The following is a 24,473-nucleotide window of genomic DNA, read 5'->3' on the forward strand; positions in this document are numbered from 1 at the left end:
TCCAACATTTTCATTTAATGATATATCTTATAGGAGGTTAATATGAAGCTTGACTTTTTTCTTGCAATTCTGAGAAAAAAAGATATGAACTCAGAACTTGTTTAAAAAAAAGAAAAGAAAAAGGTCATTGTGACTTTTTGTCTCACAATTCAAACTTTTTTTCTTGCAATTCTGAGATAAATTGCAAAATATAAACTCAGATTGCAAGAAAAAAATCAGAAAACTAAAAAAAGAATGATTTTTTCCTCAATTTTGAGTTTACATCTCGCAATTCTGTTTTTTGTTTCTGCCACAAAAAACAAATATATATATATATATATATATAAACGAATAAAAAAAAATTTAAAAAAATCTCACAATTCAGACATTTCTTCTCAGATTTCTGAGTTTATATCTTGCAATTCTGTCTGAGAACTTTGAGATAAGTCGCAATTACCTTTTTTATTTTTTATCCCGTGGCTAAAAAATAAAAAAAGCATCCATAGGTTGAAGCTGCCGTAAAAACTAAGAAAGAGAAAAAGGGGAACAAGCAGGTTGTTTTCTGATATTGGCACAGTGCCTGATCTACTGGTCTGAATGTAATTATTTCTAATAATATCTAATGGCTTGATCAGTAAAGAGTCGGAATAATAAGTGTGCTGGTTGGATTTTATGATTTATAATAATAAATATAATAATAATAATAATAATGTCTACTTTTACTGATTGTGAGGATCTCTTGTATCTTTTTTAAGTCAATTGCTTGCTTTGTCAAATTTTCAATACTTACATATATATATATATAAATTACAAATATAGGGATACAATTTCACAAACTATTCAAGGTAAAATTTCTAGCTGTATTTCTAAGCGCACGACTTCTTTTAGTTCAACAAAAGCAGTAATATGCAAGTTTTCAAAATCGTACGGCCAAAGTGCAGGAGGTTTGTGTAAAGCTGAAAAAATCAAATCTATTATTTAGAAAAACCCTTAATCGGGAGGATTGACAGGGTCCAGGTGAAGAAGAATAAACTGTCCTTTTGTACACTTTGCATTCCAACATTTAGACGAGCCCAGAGTTGTGTTATTTCACAGCGTTTTAGTTCTGTTATGAGAAAGAAGAACATATATCGTGTGATTTAAAACGACACATAACCGTGATCAAAATCAACCTTTGGACTCTTCTAGCACATTAAAACACACAGAAACGCCTCGCGCTCCGGTTTAAAGCCGTTACCTCTTCACACACTCCAAAAAAAAGTCAGAAGAAAATGAGTTAAGGCACCAATAGAGGCACAATTCTTACGTGTGCGCAAAAAGCTGAACTTCACAAGCATCCATCCATCTTTCCGGCCAGCTTGAGGTCACGAGAGAGTTGAACACAGTGAAGCCCAAAAACATAAATACATACAAGCGTAATATACGTTAGATAGCGATCCCATTCACACAAACACACACTTCCAGAAGCAGAAAGAGACCGAATGTGCAACGCTGACCAACCTAATATGAAAACTGTCAATGCAAACAAATAAAACGCCTCATTAATTCTCAAGCAAATGATTTTAGCTATATTCTGATGATGATATAACAGTAACATAGTTTCGTTTCTGTCCTAATCATGCAATCGGTTATTTTTAAAGCACATTCAAATGAGGTTTGTTCTGATTGTCAGCGATACTAATGAGATAAATACACAAACAAGCCTCCGAACATGTATAAAGCTGGTTTTAAAAGTCATAAATCAGTGCCTAAATGGAAGAAAAACACAAAAGCACAGGACTAAGCAGGTGGGCCGAAAGTCTCGCGCTCGTTATAAACACATCACGCACTCGGCTGCTTTCCACACAGACATTATTGCACAGTGAAGCCACCTTAGGTATAAAAATAGAGTAAGAACGATGAAACAAGCCTTCAGTTTTTCAGAAAGGCGAAAATCCAGCCTCCTCTGGGGGCTTTAGCCAGCACCAGCGGCCAAGAGCCGTCGCATGACCGCAGCACAGTGTTTGGCTGAACACTGACGGGACGGGACAGCAAAAAACGCTTCGGTTTCCTCATCTAAAAATCAAGGATATTCCGTCTGGAAAGGAGGTGCTATACGACGGTCTCGAGGCCGGTGAGTTTGGGCGTGAGTATGCGCGGAGTAATGCCGTTGTTCAGGTCCTCTTCGAACTCTAGAAGCTGGCCCATGAAGTTGAGGTTGGGCGAGATGATGGGCCGCCGGGACTTGACGAACTTGTATGCGTCTGTCATGGTCATCCAGGTGTGTTTCATCAGGTAGGCGATGACGATGGTGGCGGAGCGAGACACGCCGGCCTGGCAGTGAATGAGAAGCCCCCGGCCGGCCTGCTGCGCCTCCTCTGTGGACCGAAAAACACAACACCTGACATGAAGCCATTAAACGTGATGGAGATGTTATGCTGAACAGGGCTGGACTGGACACAACACTGCATCCACTTCATCGAAAAATGTCCCGCTTATCAGAAATATACACCTTAAAGATTTATTTCCATTATCCAAGCATTTGTCAAGTCACTAATGTCCCTGATTTTTTTGCCTCAATCAGTTTGAATCACAAAGCAATGCCTGGGTCATATATATATGTATATACAGTATATATGTGTGTGTTTGTGTATATATATATATTTATATTAGGATCAATTGTAATTACAATTATTTAATATTTATATAACAATAATTATTGCAATAACATTTTATAGTATTTATTATATATATATAATAATTTAATAATTATGATGTCATTATTAATTATATATAATAATATAAATTTAATATAATTTATATATATATATATTAATTTTAATATTTAATTCTATTACACAAACTGTCATTATATTTTATTATAATTATGTTATTATATAAATTATATATAATATATATGTAATGAATAGATAAAGATATTTTAGCCCTAAAAATAGGCTTAATTTTTTTCAGCAAAATTTTGATTTTGGGGTTGAAATATGACCCGACCACGTTCTTGACAGGTTTCAGGAGAGTCCCCCATCATCCTTTGATCGCATCAATCATCTGCTGTGGTACCTGTGAACTCGAAGGCCTCCTCGAAGTACTGCCGCAGGTTCTGCTTGTTGCTGTCGCTGGCGGGTAAGCGCTTGTACTTGAACAGGCCGAGCTCGTAGTGGTAGAGCGGCAGGTGCGTGGTGACGTTCAGGATGAAGCCGATGTCCATCCGCTGCATGAGCTGCAGGTCCTGAGCGTCCCGTTCGTTGCCCAGGAACAGGAAGGGGAGGATGGCCGTCAGCTCTGCGTTCTCGATGTCCGGTGTGGAGGGCAGGGAATGAGGTAGCGCCCCCGACAGGCCCACCGCGGTACTGCCGTCCTGTCCTTCCTCCAGGTGAAGAGAGTGCTCGCACAGATCACCGTGGCTCTGTCGGAAACCGGTGAGGCCTCCTACAAATGCAGAAACATTAATTAAAAGCAATAAATAAAAAACAAACCTTTGGGTTACAAGTCTGACTCTCTTACCATTAGGCCACGACTGCCCCCGTGCAATGTTTTAATGTTTTCATCCATAATTTATTTTCATGCACAGTAGTTGCGTGCTGATTCGTCTAATCATAAGAGACCTATCCTGTTTTTGTGGTCAGGTGACAGACACACTGAAGGATTTGCATGTAATTTGCATTTCAGGTTGAATAAATTCCAGATTGTGTTACAGATCTGTCGTATATGAATGCCGAATGATTAATAGTATCTCCTGAGATCAGTCAGCGCTTACTTTATTAGGTCAAAATTCACTACATAAATATGACATAGAAATTCCAGACATATAATACATATTCTATAATAAATATACAACATAAAATATTTTTAATTAATATAATTAATTATAACATTATTAATTATAATATATTATTACTATACAATATATAATACAACATTATATATTATTATTATTATATGAGGTATTATAAAATATAATTTATATAATTATGTTTTATATTATAATCGCATCTCCATTTCCATTTGAAAATATAATAAATTCCATAATTAATAAAAAATATTATTTATATTACTACTATATAATATAAAATACACCATTATATATTATATTATGGGTTATGAATTATAATTAGTATAAGTATGTTTGATAATTTAATCTCTATTCCTATTTTATAATATAATACAATCTCCATAACTCACACATACATTTAAGCATTTAACAGATACTTTTATACAAAGCAATAATTAATTAAAACATTATTAAATATGATATCATATTGCATTGTATGCTATATTATTATATTAGGTATAATTGTGTCTAACAATATAAATCAAAATTTCCATTTTATAATATAATCTCCATAATTAATTAAAAATATTAATTAAAATATATTATATTAGGTATTAAAAATTATAATTTATATAATTATCTTTTACAATATAATCTAAATTTCCATTTTATAATATAATATCCATAATTACTTAAAAATATTAATTAAAATATATTATATTAGGTATTAAAAATTATAATTTATATAATTATCTTTTACAATATAATCTAAATTTCCATTTTATAATATAATATCCATAATTACTTAAAAATATTAATTAAAATATATTATATTAGGTATTAAAAATTATAATTTGTATAATTATCTTTTACAATATAATCTAAATTTCCATTTTATAATATAATATCCATAATTACTTAAAAATATTAATTAAAATATATTATATTAGGTATTAAAAATTATAATTTGTATAATTATCTTTTACAATATAATCTAAATTTCCATTTTATAATATAATATCCATAATTACTTAAAAAATATTAATTAAAATATATTATTATATTAGGTATTAAAAATTATAATTTGTATAATTATCTTTTACAATATAATCTAAATTTCCATTTTATAATATAATATCCATAATTACTTAAAAAATATTAATTAAAATATATTATTATATTAGGTATTAAAAATTATAATTTGTATAATTATCTTTTACAATATAATCTAAATTTCCATTTTATAATATAATATCCATAATTACTTAAAAATATTAATTAAAATATATTATATTAGGTATTAAAAATTATAATTTGTATAATTATCTTTTACAATATAATCTAAATTTCCATTTTATAATATAATATCCATAATTACTTAAAAATATTAATTAAAATATATTATATTAGGTATTAAAAATTATAATTTGTATAATTATCTTTTACAATATAATCTAAATTTCCATTTTATAATATAATATCCATAATTACTTAAAAAATATTAATTTAAATATATTATTATATTAGGTATTAAAAATTATAATTTGTATAATCTTTTACAATATAATCTAAATTTCCATTTTATAATATAATATCCATAATTAATTAAAAATATTAATTACAATATATTATTATATTAGGTATTAAAAATTATAATTTGTATAATTTTCTCTTACAATATAATCTAAATGTCCATTTTATAATATAATATCCATAATTAATTAAAAAATGATGATATTACTATATAATATAAAAACAACATTATATATTATATTAGGCAATATAAATTATAATCAGTTTAAGAATGTCTTATAGTATAATAGCCATGATTTACATTTAAGCATTTAGCAGATGCTTTTATCTAAAGCAATAATTAATTAAAACATTAATATAAAAAAAATATAATAATAATAATATTACTGTATAATATAAAATACAATATTACATATTATTATATTAGGTATTATAAATGACAATTAGTATAATTATATCTTATTTTTTAAATATAATATAATCTCCATTTTCCCAATCATGTTTTGAGCTTTCATAGCGTGTAGAGAATTGTCTGTTAAACCTCTACAAACACCTGAGGCCTCGAGCAAACAACACCTGTAACACTAATGATAAAGAACAAGCATCAGCAAACAAGCAAACACCCTTATAATAAATGTTTAACTTGTCATACTGGACATCTGCGCTTCCCCCTGTAACCTACATCTGAAGAATACAGGGTGTGAAGATATAGTCTGTTAAATTTCAGTTAGTCAAATGTGAAACCAGTAGCACCTGTTAACCTGCCTCTCATTCACAACTGCTGAAGAAACACTGACATCATCTCACTGTATTGAGTGAAGGGGGTTCTTGCGGCGTGACACAATCGCTCGTGAATCGCACACAGGAAAGCACCTTCAGCGCTCGTTCATTTATAGAAACCCACGAGACGGTTTCTAAAAGTCTCAAATTGAAAAGAACTCAAATCCAGGTTTCTCTGAAAAGCTATTGCTGAAATCTTTCAAAACAGAAATCTAGCATTGCAGCAGTGGATGCTCTGCAGTGAATGGGTGCCGTCAGAATGAGAGTCCAAACAGCTGATAAAAACATCACAATAATCCACAAGTAATCCACAGCACTCCAGTCAAATCTGATGAAGAAACAAACTCATCTACATCTCGGACTGCCTGAGGGTGGGCACCTTTTCAGCAAATTTTCATTTTTGGGTGAACTAATAGTTATAGTGTTAACAGTTTTGCACGAACCACTAAAAATCAACAGTGCCAAATGTCTGCATGGATACAGTACTGTGTTACACAAGCGCCATTTGGTTGCTCAGATGTTCTGAAAGTCTGCCGCTCACAAACTGGTGTATTAAAAATGATGACTAGAAACAGCAAAGTCGCATTACACTGAGGTCTCTTCTTTGTTTTTAAAGATCAAGACCTCATACGCAAACTTCCGAGATCCTCCTGATTGATGGAGGAATTAATAAACACGTGGCCTTTTCTGCAGAGCCCCATGAGATGAGGAACAATATTGACTCTCGGGAGATTCAGAAGCACACACTCTAAAAAAATGCTGGGTTGTTTCAACCCAACTTTGGGTCAAATATGGACTAACCCAACTTTTGGGTTAAAAATGTAATGTAAAAATATATATAAAAAATATATAAAAATCTATATAATCTCCATAATTACTTATAACATTATTAATTATAATATTACTTTATAATGTAAAATGCAACATTACCTATATTATTAAATTAGGTATTATAAATTATAATTAGTATAATTGGTAACACTTTATTTTAAGGTGTCCTTGCTACACACGTTACATGTACTTTCTATTATAATAACAAATAATTATGCATAATTACATGCAAGTAACCCAAACAAATATGTCTGTGGAATTTGATGTGAGAGAAAACAGGATATGAACTTTTTCACTGGAGGAAGCGTTATTACATTTTAAAAATGCTGGGTTAAATACAACCCAGTGCTGGGTAAAATAGGGACAAACCCAGCAATCCTAACCATATAGTAAGTACATGTAGTTAATTAATATTACTCAGTACTTTAATGTATAATTACACTGCAACAAGGACACCTTCAAATAAAGTGTAACCATATAATTCTATTTTTATAATTGTATAATTACCATTTTATAATTTATGTAATGTCCATAATTAATTACAGCATTATTAATAATAATGAGTATAATTTTATAATATGATATAAAAACATTATTAATTATAATATAATAATATTATTACTATATAATATAAAATACAACAATATATATTATTAAATTAATCATTCATCAAAGTAAATTGTAATATAATTGAAAAAACATTTATTTCATTACGTGATTTCAATTGTTAGTAAATTGAATTTTTTTTGAATGAAACGTCAAAAGTGCTAACACCAAACTCTATAGAAATCAATAGTGAGTTGAGTTTCTGCACATTGTGTGAGGAGTGCTATATGCATAACACACACTTTCATGTTGTAGCCTATGAAGTGCGTTCCAAGCCACTTATGAGATTCCATTTCAGGCTGCTGCGTTAGAACTAGACAGCAAGACAGCTCACTAGGTTTTGGAACAGAGTCCTAATGTGTGCATGCGCTGGCATATCGGCTCCGTTCCAAAACCTAGTGCGCTGCCTTACTGTCTACACTTCTAAAGCAGCAGCCTAACTGTGGGATTATCCTATATACAACACATACAGTATGTACAATTTGGCCAAAACAAGATAACTTAGAGGCCATCATGTCGGAAAAGAACGCACTTTTGATGCCTAGGTTTCGGAGCAGATTCATGAAGTGGACATCAGCTGACAGACGCGCTCTGTCCTCGTCCCTCGACTCTCTACAACAGCCAAACAAGGCAAAAGATGGCAACAGACTCGCGCGCTGCTAGAATAGAGCTCCCTCTTCACCGTCAGCTGCTGCAGGCACGCGGTGGCACATGGCCGACGCAGCGAGAGGTCAGCTGAGCGGAGCTGGACATGCCTGCATGCGCAGGACGTCCTGGACGCAAATAGTCAACAACCTAAAGCCTTTCAACAACCTGAAGTGTGATCAACTGGAGACGTAACACAACTACTGTACTGTGTCCGGCTAGTTTCTTGACGCACATTTCAGTCCCAGTTCTACTGTTCTAGCCTCTAATTTGACCATTTGCTGAATCAATTACATATTATACAATTAAGTCTCTTCTGCTCACCAAGGCTTTATTTAAAACAGTAAAAACAGAAAAATTGTGAAAAAATATTTCAATTCAAAATATCTGTTTTCTATTGTAATATAACGTAAAATGTTATTTATTTTTATGAAGCAAAGCTGAATTTTCAGCATCATTACTCCAGTCTTCAGTGTCACATGATCTTCTGAAATCGTTCTAATATGCTGATTTGCTGCTCAAGAAACATTTCTGATTATTATCAATGTTGAAAACGGTTGTGCTACCCAATATTTTTTGTGGAAACCGTGATATATTAAATTTTTCAGGATTCTTTGATGAACAGAAAGTTCAAAAGAACAGCATTTATTTGAAATATAAATCTTTTGTAACATTTAAAAAAAAAATTTAACATTTTAAATGTCAAAAAAGTCTTTACGGTCACTTTGTTGCATCCTTGCTGAGTAAAAGTATTAATTTCTTTAAAAAAAAAAAGAAAAATAAAAGACTGGCCCAAAACTTTTGAGTACAATCATGACTAAAAGACGTTGTGATGAAACGGTGTCAAACACACATCAAGAAAACCCAGGATTACACTAAAAGTTTCAGAAAGTGAAAATCACATCCGATTACTCAAAAGCAACGGCCCAAAAAACTCCGAGCAGACACACGTCTGAGAGGGTGGCTTCATCTTTGAAAGTACAGACTGATGTTTGAGAAGTAATTCAGAACAAGTTCAAATGCCTACGAAACAAAAAGTAGGCGCTCAATAGTGAGTCATTTCTAGAAATTAATAATTCAGCTAGTTCTATTTCTGCAAGACTCAAATGACTGTTGGTGAAATTAAAAAGACAAGAGGATTCACAAAACAAGAGATAAGAATGAAAACTGCTATTTCTTCTTCTTTTCTAATTTAAGAGTAAAGTTAAGACTATTTTACATCTAAATAAGATGTACTTATTATGTAAAATATGTGAGAACATCTTAAGAATTTGTCAAGAACTGCACTCTTAAAAATAAAGGTTCTTTATTGGCATCGATGGCTCCATGAAGGACCTTTAACATCCATGGAATCTTTCCATTCCGCAATAAGTTCTTTATAGTGGAAAAAGGTTCTTTAGATTTAAAAATGTTCTCCCTTTTGGAACCATTATTTTTCAGAATGTATTGAACATTCTTACAAACTTCTTACAATTTATCTTAACAATACATTAACAAACACTCTTTCTTCTTATTTTCATAAGTTAAGATGTTTTTGAGAATACAAAATGTTCTTAAGAGTCTTTTTTTCTCAAGATTCTTCTAAAGACAAAACCTAACAAGCTCTAAAGACAAACTTTTCTTTAAAAACATGGAAAATAAAGTTAGAATAGCCTCCAATGTGTCTTAAATCTTAATTTTTTTTTTTCATTTTAAAGCCCAAAAAATGCACTTATTATGTAAAATATTTAACGTATATTTAATATTATACGAAACATCTGAAGAGTTTTTCTAAAAGTGCATTTACACTTAAAAATAGAGATTCTTTATGGGCATCGAAGAAACTTTAACATCCTTGGGATGTTAACAATAGAATAGTTATTAGTTAGTTAGTTATTCTTTAGATAACTAAAATTTTCTAAGAAACATTTGAAAATGGACTAAGAAAAAGGGATCTTTTAAGAAAAGAAAAAAACCTTTTGGAGCCTTTATTTTTAAGAGTGTACTGAACATTCTTTTTAGAATTGATCTCACAAAATTACTTAAAGTGCCACTCTTATGGATTTCTGAAACTTACCTTTCACGCAGTGTGTAATGCAGCTGTATGTGAGTGTCTGCAAAGTTGTGAAGCTGAAAGTGCGTCATAAATAAAGTTATTGTCTCTCAAAAGAAACAGTCGACGCTGAACCGCTGAAACGAGTCGTTTTAAATTCAAACCCCATTCCCGCGAAATTCATATGTCACAAGTTAATACATTTGCATAATGCTTGCCTACGTTCTGCGTGGTAGGGATGGGCGATACCCCTTATTTTGTTTTCGATACGATACCGATATTTTTCAAGGCAGTATCGTCGATATCGATACCGATTCGATACTTCTGCACTAAACTTTTAAATTATGAAATGTATTAAATTATTAAATTACTAAGACAGAGTAGCTTCAAAGATGAAAGATGAATCTTCGAACAAATCGTTTGAGAGTCGTTGAGAAATAAGGTCAAATTAAATGCATATTATAAGAAATTGAAAGTGTTTTTGACCTTGCATGCTTGTAAACCTGTTGTTGTGGACTACCAAAACCAAATTATGAACCTTTCAAATAGCACAACAGGGGCACTTTAACTTCTTCCTTATTTCTCATTCCATGAAGAACTTTTCCATTCCACAAAAAGCTCTATATAGTGAAAAAGAGTGTTCTGAACATTATTTTTTAGAATTTATCTTACAAAATTTCTTAACATCTTTTTAAGAAGATTCTTGTGAATCTGACCCCAGGACTCCAAATGTTGGATAAAAAGAGCATTTGACTGGTTCCATGAAGAACCTTTAACATCCATGGAACTTTTCCATCCCACAAAAAGCTCTTTATAGTGAAAAAAGGTTCTTTAGATTATCAAAATGTTCTTCGAACTAAGAAAAATGGTTCTTTTCAGAAAAAAAACCCTTTCGAAACCTTTATTTTTAAAAGTGTACTGAACATTCTTTTCAGAATTTATCTCACAAAATGTTTTTCTTAACAAGATTTCTGTGAATCTGGCCCTAGGAAAAGCATTTGAGAAGAAAAAGCATTTGATTTATTCCATCAAGAACCTTTAACGTCCATGGAACTTTTCCATTCCACAAAGTTAAATTATTAAAATGTTCTTCACACTATGAAAAAAATGGTTCTTTTAGGAGTCATAGTAAAAAAAAAAAAGAAAAGAAAAAGTTCTCTAAATTATTAAAATGTTCTTCACACCATGAAAAAAATGGTTCTTTTAGGAACTGATCATTGAAAGACCACAAAATAAACTCTAAATGTTGGAGACAAAGCAATCGATTGACTCCTTGAAGAACCTTGGCTTTAACATCCATGGAACCTTTCCATTCCACAAAAGAATCTTTAGATTTCTTAAATTGTTCTTTGAACTAAGAAAAAAAAACCTTCTGGAACCCTTATTTTAATTAGTGTGCTCAACATTCTATTTAGACTGGAAACCCATTCATCTCCAAACATTCACTCTCAAAAGCAGGCGTACCTTTCAGAACGATGGGGTCCTTTCCTTCCCTCCGCAGCGACTCCAGAACCACTTGCAGAGGCTGAGACGGCGTCAAGCGGCCCGGGTCCACCGTGCTTTCGTCGTACACCACCAGCTCTTTGGAAAAAATCCCCTTGAAGGAGTCCTTGCTCTGCCGGCAGGAGATGAGGTCCAGGACGGTGATCTTGCCCTGCTGGAGCCGTCGGCGACTGATCTTGTCCGAGCAGTTGATGTGCACGGCGCCCCGGATGTGGCTCTTGTTAAACTCCATGAAGGGTCGACAGTCGATGATGACGGGCACCGGCCCGACCGGGTGGCCCAGGGGGCAATGCGTCAGCTTTTTGGCCAGCTCATTGGGGTGGATGACCCGCATGCCGCCCCTGGTCAGGCTGGAGGTGAGACTGGGCGCGCTGTAGGCCTCGCCGTGGCCCACCGTCGGGACGCCATAGCCCACTCCGGAGTTCAAGTTGGGGCTGCTGGCGCTGACCTGGCCGTCCTTCTCGTAGGTGGTCACCGTGCAACAGCTGGCACTGCTGCATCCACACGTCAGCGAGCGCGTGGAGCCGCTGGACGAGGGCATATACGAAAGCTTGGTCGCCTGGATCTTCACCACGGTGGTGCTGCTGATGACCGTCGACTGACCGACGGTGCCCACGGTGGCTTCCAGGTAGCTGGTGTCCAGGCGGAGTCGGAGTTCCTGAGGTCGTATAGGCCTTGGCAGCGCCACCACAATTCTGTCGTCTAGAGGAGAAGGAGGCATGGAGAGACCACAGAGGGCTGGCACACCACGGAGAACTCAGATGTCTGCTCGGTCGCAAGCTGCTCACTGAGAAACACACGAGAATCACAGATGAATTTGAAATGAACCTTTCAGGTGCCAGTTCTAAAAAGAACTGTGTGCAGATCATTTTAAGGGAAAAAAAAATAAATAAATCTGGAGGCACACCGACACTACACAAAATTATCCTAATGTGCTTAAATAAATAAATAAACAAACAAACAAACAATTCAATTAAGATGAAACATTAATGTCGTAAAATAAATAACATAAATAACATAAAATACAAATAAAACAAAAAATAAATTAAAACTGATCAAATAAAAATAATGAAAAATAATGAAAAAAGAAATCAAAATAAAATATATCAATGCTGTAAAGTTACGTGTGGTCCTTCATAAAAATGTAAATAGTCATTAAGAATAAAATACAAATAGAAAGAAAATATATACTGTATAAATTAGGCAATCAGAAGTCAATGAAAGGGTTTTAAAGAGACCAGGCACAAGTGTGAATGCACTGAAATAATGATACTGTTTACAAATAAAAAAAAATAAAGATGATAAATAAATAAAACTTTTTATTTTATAAACAATTTACTTACTTTAAAAATAAAATTAAATGATAAAATAAAAATCCATTTAACATAAAAAATAAATACAATACATTTTGTAGTGTCCTTTATTATGTCAACAACTTAAAAGGCAAACATTAAAATAGTCATTAAAAATAAAATACAAGCAGAAAGAAAATATACTGTATAAATTAGGCAATCGGAAGACAGTTTGGTGAAACTGGTTTAAAGAGCCACGATGCAAAGTGTGAATGCACTGAAATAAAATTCAAAATAATAAAAAAAATTAGTAAAATAATAATAATAAAAACACCTGAAACAACTCATCAGCACAATTGTAGAGATGCTAAGATCTGAAATAGATGGGGCAAACATCGAAACACTGACCTAAAGAACCCGTTTCTACTGTGAAGAACCTTTTGTGGAATGGAAAGATTCCACGAATGTTAAAGATTCTTCATGGAACCAATAAAGAACCTTTATTTTTGAGGCTGTAGCATCGTCAAGCGGACAGTCTGTTCTCACACAGGCCCGGACTGAACCTGCAGGGGTTTTTGCACTCATTTTGGGGGGAACCTGCAGAATGGCTTTCAGCTGAGAGCACTATACAGTCAAATCAGCCAAAATATTCAATCAGCAAAGGTGCAAGTGGCAGGAGACCTGCAGAACTTTCAGAATGAGGTGTATTTGAATTTGCATGGAAATCTGATAGATTCCTCTCATGGCATGAGACTCTCAATGCACGAGAGCGAATTGCTGACCCCATTAAATTCAAAAGAGCACACAGCCCATTCCCAAACACGGCATGTGGACGTGCTGGGAATGAAATATGGAAAGGTTCTGCATCTGAGGCTAGACATCATCATTATTTCATGTGGTGGCAATGCATGCAATTTACAGATGATGTGCTTTGCACAGCATACAATCTGTCCAGATCACAACTTCAGCCTCACACGTGACTGATGACAGCAATGCATGGAAATGAAGTGTGATTTCAGGACAAATGTGTCATTTCCTGCAATGAAACACATCCTATAGATATATTATGATCTCTAATGCTCAGCAATCCCGTGCAATTATTAACCAACTCTAAATAGTTAAATATGTTCTTCAGACTTACATTGGAGTCGCGTTTATCGCGCAGTCCCAGTTATCGATCAGGCTGAGCCGCTCAGCCGGTCCCGGCGCTAGAGACCCGCAACATTTTCCTCCCGTCCTGCTTTGCTCTCTCTTCACTGATATAGTTGGAGTTTGTAGCGGGTCTGCACTAGTATCACTTCAGACTGACGTGAGCCTGAACCAATGGAGCTCCGCACTGCTTAGTCACGCGGTAATGAAGAGCAACAGCGGCCCCGAAACTGGAGGCGTGCGGAAGCGCAGCGTGATGTCATTGAGAGCCAATCAGGAGAGAGTTCGGTGAAAGCGGATTAAGAGACGGGACGCGAGTGTGAATGCACTGAAATGCCGTGTGATACCGTGTTTACTTAATAAATAATGAAAATAAAAAATCATCAAAATAATAAATATTGTGTTTAAAAATATGATACAATCAAGTACACATTATAAAAAAAAAAAAAGCAAAATAAAATAAAAAGTGTCAATGTTGTAGGGTCCTTCATGATGTCAACATCTTACAGGCAAAAATGAAAATATTTATTAAAAATAAAATAGTAACACAAAAATAATATATTGTGTAAATTACACAATCGGAAGTTGGTTTAAAGAGACCAGACACAAGTGTAAATGCAGTGGAATAATGAAACAGTGTTTAAAAATAAAATAAAACATTAAAATAATAAAAAATAAAATAGTGTAAAATAAATCATAAATGTTGTAGGGTCCTTCCTTATGTCAACACCTTACAGGCAAAAATTTAAATATTCATTAAAAATAAAATAGTAACACAAAAGAATATGATGTGTAAATTACGCAATCGGAAGATGGTTTAAAGAGACCAGAGACAAGTGTGAATGCAGTGGAATAATGACACAGTGTTTAAAAATAAAATAAAACATTAAAATAAAAAAAAATGTAAAATGTAAAATAAATCATGAATGTTGTAGGGTCCTTCCTTATGTCAACACCTTACAGGCAAAAATTTAAATATTCATTAAAAATAAAATAGTAACACAAAAGAATATGATGTGTAAATTACGCAATCGGAAGATGGTTTAAAGAGACCAGAGACAAGTGTGAATGCAGTGGAATAATGACACAGTGTTTAAAAATAAAATAAAACATTAAAATAAAAAAAAATGTAAAATGTAAAATAAATCATGAATGTTGTAGGGTCCTTCCTTATGTCAACACCTTAAAGGCAAAAATAGCTATTAAAAATAAAATACAAACAAAGAGGTGAAACTTGTGTAATGTGAAACTTGATACCATGTTTAAAAATAAAATATAAAAATGATGAATAAATATATAATGGGAAAAAAAAGACAATTTTTGGGTCATTATGTATGTCAACACCTTAAAAATACAAATAAAAAATAGAATTATTAAAGTTACAAAAATAAAATAAAAATGCTGAAAAATAAATTAATATAAAAATGTTAAAATATATGTACAAATAAATGTTAAAACATAAAAAAAATTAAATGTTGTAGGGTCCTTATGTCAACAACTTAAAGCCGAAAAATTTAAATAGTCATTAAAAATTAAAAAAATACAGAAAGAGAATACATTATATAAATTGTGATCATTTTTAAGAATAAACATGTCAACTTCACACAGATTCTGTAACAACATTATATAATAATTTGAAACTATGACTCATGTATTAAATCATATTTGAATGCTCAACACCTACTGATTTAAACATTCAATAACATTAAATAAAAATACAAATAAAAAATAGAATTATTAAAGTTACAAAAATAAAATAAAAATACTGAAAAATAAATTAATATAAAAATGTTAAAATATATGTAAAAATAAATGTTAAAACATAAAAAAATTTAAATGTTGTAGGGTCCTTATGTCAAAAACTTAAAGTCGAAAAATTTAAATAGTCATTAAAAATAAAAAAAATACAGAAAGAGAATACATTATATAAATTGTGATCATTTTTAAGAATAAACATGTCAACTTCACACAGTTTCTGTAACAACATTATATAATAATTTGAAACTATGACTCATGTATTAAATCATATTTGAATGCTCAACACCTACTGATTTAAACATTCAATAACATTAAATGACTTATTAATGAAGGTTATATGTAGTGTTACAGGTTCTTGTGTGCAAAATAACTGCTGTTGAGTGGAGTCCCATATAAAGCCAATGACTGCTGTTCACACTGTAGTTCAGTCGTTGAGAGGCCTTGTTCTCACATAAGGGCAAATGTTATATCATGTCTTCATGGTCTAAATGATTCATCTATGACTAATGATATCTAATGTGAGCTTTATTCATGATCTCACAAGCAGTGAATAGTGTAATGTTCACCAAACAGGTAATGTGGGAGTCACTGAGGTGAGGTTTGACATACTTCACGATTTGCATGGTGCATAAATTATATTTAGTTGATAAAATGAGGTAAAGTGTGAGTTAAGGTGACTAACTTTACGCTCGCCCCCCCTAAAAACCCTGATCTTGTTTTATTGCCCCGGTAGAAGCATAAAATTATATTTAGATGCGTGTCTGTCAGTGGAAAAACTGACGTCATGCGGTGTGATATTTAGAAGCCTGAAGAAGAGGAAACGAACAACCACTTCCTCTTTTGCAGAGGTGTTTTGCTCTGTCCCTTTTTTCACAGTAAAATTAGTTTCATTATTCTCAATGGCGATTCTCATTAGACTCTCATTACTGTAATACAGTCGTTTGCATTTGAATCAGCATCATTTAAAGGCAGTACAGTACCGGAATTCATTACAGCAATGCCACAAATATTCACTTGATACTGTAATGTGGAGAAAAACAAATAATTTAAGTAATATTAAAATATGTAAATATGTGTTCACTACTGGTCAAAAGTTTGGAATGATTATGATTTTTAATGTTTTTGAAAGACGTTTCTTCTGCTCACAAAAGCTGCATTTATTTAATGCAGTAAAACAATAATATTGTGATTATAAAATAAAATTAAACATCTTTCAACTTTTTATTAGATAAATATATATAAAAATTTACACAGTGGTGTGAAAAAGTGTTGGCCCCCTTCCTGATTTCTTATTTTTTTGCATGTTTGTCACACTTTAATGTTTCAGATCAAACAAATTTAAATATTAGTAAAAGATAACACAACATGCAGTTTTTAAATGAAGGTTTTTATTATTAACAAACATGCAAAAAAATAAGAAATCATGAAGGGGGCCAACACTTTTTTACACCACTGTATATAAATGTATTCTCTGAGATCTACAGGAATGAGATATTAAGAGTATTTGTGCATCATTGACTTCATTATTCAGTGTCCATGAACATCTTGCTCAGCATAAGTGTTGTTCAGATGGACATGAGCAACACGCAAACCTGCTACACGTGACAGAGATGCTGTCAACAATCTCCACACAAAGCATGCTGTTATTACAGCCATCTGTCTGGTGTCTAAAGCTATTTATACAGTCCACTGTGAGAACAACTTACGGTTGATACATCAGACAAGAAAAATGGTCAGAAAAGTGTTGATTTGTTTTGCCTTTCATCTATTGTGAACGGCAGAAATCATGGCATTCCTTATGATCTTTTACAACAAAGAAAAATGCAAAATAAAAAAATTAATACAATGAAATATATATATATATATATATGTGTGTGTGTATGTTTATCACCTAGTTATAAGTTAAATCACACTAGAATAAGTTAAATCAGTTTTAATTTTGGAAAAAATATATTTTTTTATTATTTTTTTTAAATTAACTAAATTATTTAAATAAAATCATTTAAAATAAATAAATATAACCATATTTAGGGTACTGTGAACCAATTTGTTTGACTAATATATATATACATATATATATATGAGAAAATCCCCAAAGATCATCCTGCAACTTGCTGAAAATTCTTAGATAATTATTATTTTTTTTTTTTTACAAATATTCATTTAAGGTCACAGCAGGCTCTGGTTCCTGGAAAGCAACAGGCTTGAGAAACGCAGCGCTTGCGCTCCCTGCTGGACAATCAAGAGCGACGGTCAGTTCACTGCATTTCCAATCCTTTAATTCACAGAGAAGCTTCAGCATGAGCAGGTGAAAGAGTCTCGTGTGTGCCGTACATACACAAGTGAAACATTTTCTGGTTAAAAATCTAGAAAGTCTCAAATTTACACATTCATAATCAAATTTACTTGGACTTCTTAGTCACTGAGAGTCTTCTTTTCCTTCTTCCTGAGTGATATATAAAATATAAAATGCAATTATCATCAAGCATGCAAAACGTGCAAAATGCATATATTTGGATTGAAACGCTTTCTGGTAAATTTCTCAATTTTATCCATTTATTATAAATCTTACTTAGACTTCATAGTCGCCATCCTCTCTCTCTTCTCCCCGAGTCTGTCTGGCTTTGGTTTACTCGCTCGCTCAACTCTCAGAGCAATTTTGAAGTAATCTCTGTCTGCAAACGGAATGCACAGGAACATTAAATATGTCACAGCCATTGTTTTCTGTAGTGTTTCTACTGAGGGAACGGAAACTTTCTGCATGCAGTCAGAAATAATCATCAGGTACTTACTGTTTTCACCCGTAAACCTCAAAACGTCTCTCTTGACCATCAGAAGCTGGACGTTCTGGAGCGAGTCCCTCCTGGCGATGTAGCTTCTGTAGTGTAAGGAAAGCCAGAGCGATCTCCTGACGTTCCACTCCTTTCTCACAGTGTTAATGCACTTTCTAAATCAACATCACGAGAAAGGTTAACCATGCTGGAGTGACCGAACCCAACAGCGCACCTTCAGCCACATGTGCTTGAAAGCACCGGATTTTCCAGAATAAAACTCAAATTTATCATCAGAATCGTGCTGGGACTTCCTTATTAGCCAATTCTAATTTCTAATTCCCAAGTGATTTATATAATGCAATTAATTGTATGCATAACGTGTATTTCCCATTCTTCTTATTGGATGGCCATTATGGATGTGACAAAATATTATCAATATGTTTACAATTTGAACAAGATATAACAACAGTGTAATGTGTGTTTATTGTGTGTACTATGTGTTCCTTTCTTTTATTGTTATTATTATTATTACTACTACTCTGTGAATAAAGAGAGATCTGACTAATTATACTTTAAAAGTTACATTCTAATCTGCTATTTTGTTACAGTACATCTCAAACTAATTTTTAAAAAATTTGATAAATATTTTGTCACATTCCTAAAAAAATTAAAATTAAAATTGTCACATTCATAAAAAAAATAAAATTATACATTTTGCCACCTTCATAAAATAAAATTCTATACTTTAATAAATATATATAATAAATAATTTTGCATAATTAATTAATATAATAAAAAAAAAAATATTTTTTTTTTATGAATAGTGAATTAACAATATATGAAAAATAGTAATAAAAATTAACATCACATTTGTTCGAAATTTTGTTTAAAATGAATACCACTATAAATGTTCGTTTTATACTTATATTTTTCATTCCTGTTCTGAAAACTGTAAAATTGAAAAGATATTGTCTGCATTTTACGTCATTTATGAATTTAATAATAAAATGAAACTCATAGGCCGATGAACTCAACAACTCAACAATGCAATTTTGACCCGGTGCAACTTATTTTACATACAATTTATGGTATATTAATAATAACTTACTTCATTTTGAGTTTCTTCATAATATTCAGAAGACACTTCCAAGCCTTAATGCTACATTTCCAGCTGGAAAACTCCAGAAGGTCCATGGAAACGGCGAGAGCTTCTTCTAGATCGCTCATTTGCTCTGGAAAAGAAGCAGAAACTCCTTTAAAACAAAGTCTTTTGCTTTAAACATTTCAGTGACACGTGGGCTATAAAGCCCAACAGACTTACACTGGAGGAGGATCTCAATCCATATCAAGAGACCAGAAACCACCACCCAGAACATCCTTAGAACTACATTGCAATGCGCTGAAAATGTTTTTTATTCATACGTACTGGTGTGCAGCAGCAGCGAGCAGAGCTCCAGCATCAGCTCGTGACTCGGGACTAAAGAGTGCAGAATCTGAGCGACACAAGCCACAACATGTCAGTCATTTTAATGAGAATCTTCATATATTCCTGATTGACTGAATGGTTTCATACCCTTAATGAACCGATGAGTTTGGCTCGTGGGGCTTTGTGTCTCTTGAGGAACTGGTACAGATACACGTGAGCGTTGGGGTTCAACGGGAACTCCTTGTTGTAAGCGTAATTCTCCAGAACCTGCAGAGCGACGTCCTTATCCTCGTAAAACTCCAGCATCTGCAGCGGACCACACATATAGACAGCAGGAGATCAAGACCAGTCTGCTTTAGTTTAAACAAAAACAACAATTCTGTCATCATCGTTACTTTCCTCTGCGCAACAGAAAAGGATTCACTACCTTTCAAAGGTTTAGGCTCAGTAAGTTTTTCTTTAAAGGGGTCATATGATGTTGCTAAAAAGAACATTATTTTGTGTATTTGGTGTAATGAAATGTGTTTATGCGGTTTAAAGTTTAAAAAACACATTATTTTCCACATACTGTACATTATTGTTTCTCCTCTATGCCCCGCCTTTTTGAAACGCGTCGATTTTTACAAAGCTAATCGGTCTGAAAAGCGAGGTGTGCTATGATTGGCCAGATATCTAATGCGTTGTGATTGGCCGAATACCTCAAGCATGAGACGGAAATGTTACGCCCCTCACCATACTGTGATGATGCCCTGTCCGGCCGGAGCGACGAGACATAAACATTAAAACCCATTACAAACAAGGCATTTGTTGCATCCAGTGGGGACATAATTACGGATTATAATGACTTATACTGTCTTTTTACGCGTTGCGTTGCATCGCACCGCACCGCGTAAACATAAAACCATGTCTGCATGTGTGATCGGAGAAATGACAAACAACAAGTGCTAACGTTAATCCACACTGCCCAAAACTCGCGTTTGAATCATCAGTGGCAAATCCTTTAAATGAAAACGTACTTACGTGAGTCAGAACTGCCGGCATTTTAGTCAAACGTTACTCTCCCAGGATCAGTAAACAGTCCTCCATAAAATGTAAGAATATCTATTTGGATTTGAGACTTTAGTCTTTGCAACTTTACAGATCTTCTTTATGCACCAAGAGCTTGTAACACTCCAAAGAGAAAGGAAAAAATGAAATTGCATCATATGACCCCTTTAAAGAAGCTAATCATTTTATTCAGCAAAGGATGCATTAAATTGATCAAAAATAGTCATAAAGTTTTTTTTAGGATTTTGAAAGAAGTCTCCTGCTCAGCAAGGCTGCATTTGATCAAAAATACAGTGACAATTTTAAAATATTATTACAATTTAAAATAGCATTTTTTTAAATTTGAATATCTGTTCAAATGTAATGTATTGCTGTGATCAAAGCTGAATTTTCAGCATCATTACTCCAGTCTTTTGAAGAAACATTTCTGATTATTATCAATGTTGAAAACAGTTGTGCTGCTTCATATTTTTTGTGGAAACTGTGATTTATTACCATTCAAAATTTGGGGGTAAGTAAAATATTTGATTTATTTTTTATTAAAAAAAAATTTGAAATTAAATTTCAAATAAATGCTGTTCTTTTGAACTTTCTATTCATCTGTGAATCCTCCTGAAACATAAAATGCATCACAGTTTCCATAAAAATATGAAGCAGCACAACTGTTTCCAACATTGATAATAATCAGAAATGTTTCTTGAGCAGCAAATTAGCATATTATCATGATTTCTGAAGATCATGCGACACTGAAGACTGGAGTAATGATGCTGAAAATACAGCTTTGATCACAGAAATAAATTACATTTTAACATATATTACAACAGAAAACAGCTGTTTTAAACTGTAAAAATATTTCAAAATTTTCACAGTATTTTTGATCAAAGAAATACAGCCTTGGTGAGCAGAAGAGACTTCTTTCAAAAACATTTAAACACTTTTAAAGAAACAGAACATTCATATAATGCATATAACTTGTTCACTAGATTGCAAGTCTTTTAAAGTCACACAACAGCCTTGTGTAACAAATAGACTAAAATATGAGCTATTATTCGCTCACAAATCTCATGTGTATTTAAACAGGGCTACTATAAGACTCTTCTGTATTACTCTCATCGTGCAATTTGCCCTTAAGGCTTTCTTTGCACAAACAAATCATGAGGGGGAGTAAATGACGACAGAACTGTCACTTTAGTCGAAACAAACCCCAAACAAGTCACTTCGCACAAGGTGAGATAGAGTCTCACATGAATGTAACTCAACACGAAAGGATCCCAGACTCCAGGCTGACTGACGATCTCCTTCAGGGTCACAGAGGCTTGTCTGAAGTAGCTGTGCATCTCACGGTTAGCGCACTCCTCCTCTGACAGCAAAAGTATTGACAGAGAACATCATTTAAGACAGATGCAAAGAGAGAAACCCCAGTTTAATGTCAGATTATTGATCTTCTTACCGCTCCCAAGTGCTGAGGTCTTCTTCTCATTCCAGATCAAGTAATCTAGATAACCGCAGTAGGAGCGGATGAGCTTTTTCGTCATGGACTGAGCATTCGACTGCTTGCCGTATCTCCAGCTGTCTGCGATGGACAGCTGCCGCTTGGCTTCATCCATCTGGCCGTTCAGCATAAGATGAAAGCAATGCTCCAAACAGATCTACAACATGACAAGTTACATAACGTACTGATCAAATGCATCGCTTGAGTGCAGCGTGCATGATGTTAGAAGGAGGTCTGGATGTTTATAATGCAATGCTTACCTTTGAGTAGTTTCTGACGCCAAAGTTTTTCAACTGTTCATAAAAAGCATTGAAATCATCAAGGCTGGAATTAGGAAGATGACGCAGAATTTCTGTGCCTAAACGCCACGTGATCTGATGGGACAGAATCAAGCAGATTGTTAATGATTTGTTTAAAATGGGTTTGTTTTTTCATTTGTTGAGAAATGTTGAGCAGCAAAACTGTTTCCAACATTGATAATAAATCAGAATATTAGAATGATTTCTGAAGATAATATGACACTGATGACTGAAGTAATGATGCTGAAAATTCAGCGCTGCATCACAGGAATAAATTATACTTTAAAGTATATTAAAATAGAAAACCATTATTTGAAGTTGCAATAATATTTCACAATTTTCACTGTATTTTTCGTATTTCTGAATAAATAAATGCAGCCTTGATGAACAGAAGAGACTTCTTTAAAAAACATAACAAATCTTACTGATCCCAAACTTTTGAATGGAAGGTTATATCTTGGATGGCCTGAAGGTGAGCACATTTTCAGCAAATTCTCATTTTTGGTTGAACTATTCCTTGTTTTAGCATTTGGTCACCAGACATTTCTTTCCAAAGAGATATTAAATATTCCTTAAAAAATAGACAAGATATTCCAGCAATGACATTATATATGTGACAGGCTATGAATGCAGTGCACAGGGTCACTCCATATGTTATGTTTCTTTCTATGCAAGAAAAGTGAATTGATTTCATAACGCATATAATAGAAACTTATAAGCAGATTTGACAGGGCTCCACAGGCTGATGTACCTCAGACGCAGCTGATCGCACTTGGGGATGAGTTCCAGCCTCCAGTGTCTGAATGTAAGAGCTGAAATACCTCGCAGCCTCCTGCCAGTTATGCCGCAGCATCGCCTCTCTGATCAGTTTCAGACACTTTCTGTTGGACTTGAGGAAGTCGATCGCTGTGAATAAACCTGAAAAACGAAAACACCCGTTTGAGTGAGTGCCCTTGACCGCGTAAACGCTCAATAAACATGATGAGATATCATCAGGACATCACCTCTGGGGTCTGGCTGAGACTGGTGGAGGAGAACGGCCTGTTTAATCTGTTCCTGATTTCTGTCTTTATCCTCCGGAGAGTCCGAACGCGCTGCTGCGATATTGAGCTCAGTCTCTATATCATCCATATTGCGCTGCTTCACGGAGACTAAAAAGTATAATGAGACTAAAAAGCCGTATGCTACAAATAGCACGCAATAAACGCGTTTTGATCCAAATGTAACTCTAAACACGTGTCACGCACACGTGTTTAGAGTAACAGATCTCTCCCTCGTCGAAACGAGCGGAGAGCGTGACCGGTTCACAGCGCCACCTGCCGCACAGGAGGACAATAACGCCAACGAGCGCAGGCGGTTTAATCGATCATTACATAAGACGAGCGATGTTTCAAAAGATGAACTTATGTGAAACACAGTTTATGAAACCATTATTTATAAATGAACACTAAAAACATCCAGTTGTTTTAAACGTTAAGGGAAAATATAATTTTATAATTTTGCAAACATAATGTGAAAATCAAAACAAGTAGCCTAGTTTAACACACACACAAAAAAA

At 33.6% G+C, this 24,473-nt stretch overlaps 2 protein-coding genes across 2 annotated transcripts; both read right to left on the reverse strand.

Moving 5' to 3' along the window:
• Positions 1 to 1,668: 1,668 nt before the first annotated feature.
• Positions 1,669 to 14,220, reverse strand: LOC107710641 (dual specificity protein phosphatase 10-like). The gene is made up of 4 exons (XM_016515469.1): positions 14,112 to 14,220; positions 11,640 to 12,465; positions 3,037 to 3,405; positions 1,669 to 2,336 (listed from the first exon to the last, which is right to left on the reverse strand). Exons 2-4 carry the CDS (start codon positions 12,397 to 12,399, stop codon positions 2,071 to 2,073), a joined length of 1,395 nt encoding a protein of 464 aa, XP_016370955.1. The 5' UTR covers positions 12,400 to 12,465; positions 14,112 to 14,220; the 3' UTR covers positions 1,669 to 2,070.
• A 3,919-nt stretch (positions 14,221 to 18,139) lies between these two features.
• Positions 18,140 to 24,222, reverse strand: LOC107710638 (TATA box-binding protein-associated factor RNA polymerase I subunit A-like). Its single transcript, XM_016515464.1, has 11 exons — positions 23,920 to 24,222; positions 23,667 to 23,833; positions 22,877 to 22,990; positions 22,575 to 22,773; positions 22,369 to 22,484; positions 20,225 to 20,383; positions 20,078 to 20,144; positions 19,760 to 19,883; positions 18,670 to 18,824; positions 18,450 to 18,552; positions 18,140 to 18,323 (listed from the first exon to the last, which is right to left on the reverse strand). Exons 1-11 carry the CDS (start codon positions 24,044 to 24,046, stop codon positions 18,293 to 18,295), a joined length of 1,362 nt encoding a protein of 453 aa, XP_016370950.1. The 5' UTR covers positions 24,047 to 24,222; the 3' UTR covers positions 18,140 to 18,292.
• Positions 24,223 to 24,473: the final 251 nt, after the last annotated feature.

This window comes from Sinocyclocheilus rhinocerous, unplaced genomic scaffold, assembly GCF_001515625.1.
Source record: "Sinocyclocheilus rhinocerous isolate Xijiao unplaced genomic scaffold, SAMN03320098_v1.1 scaffold4856, whole genome shotgun sequence".
Lineage (NCBI taxonomy): Eukaryota > Metazoa > Chordata > Actinopteri > Cypriniformes > Cyprinidae > Sinocyclocheilus > Sinocyclocheilus rhinocerous.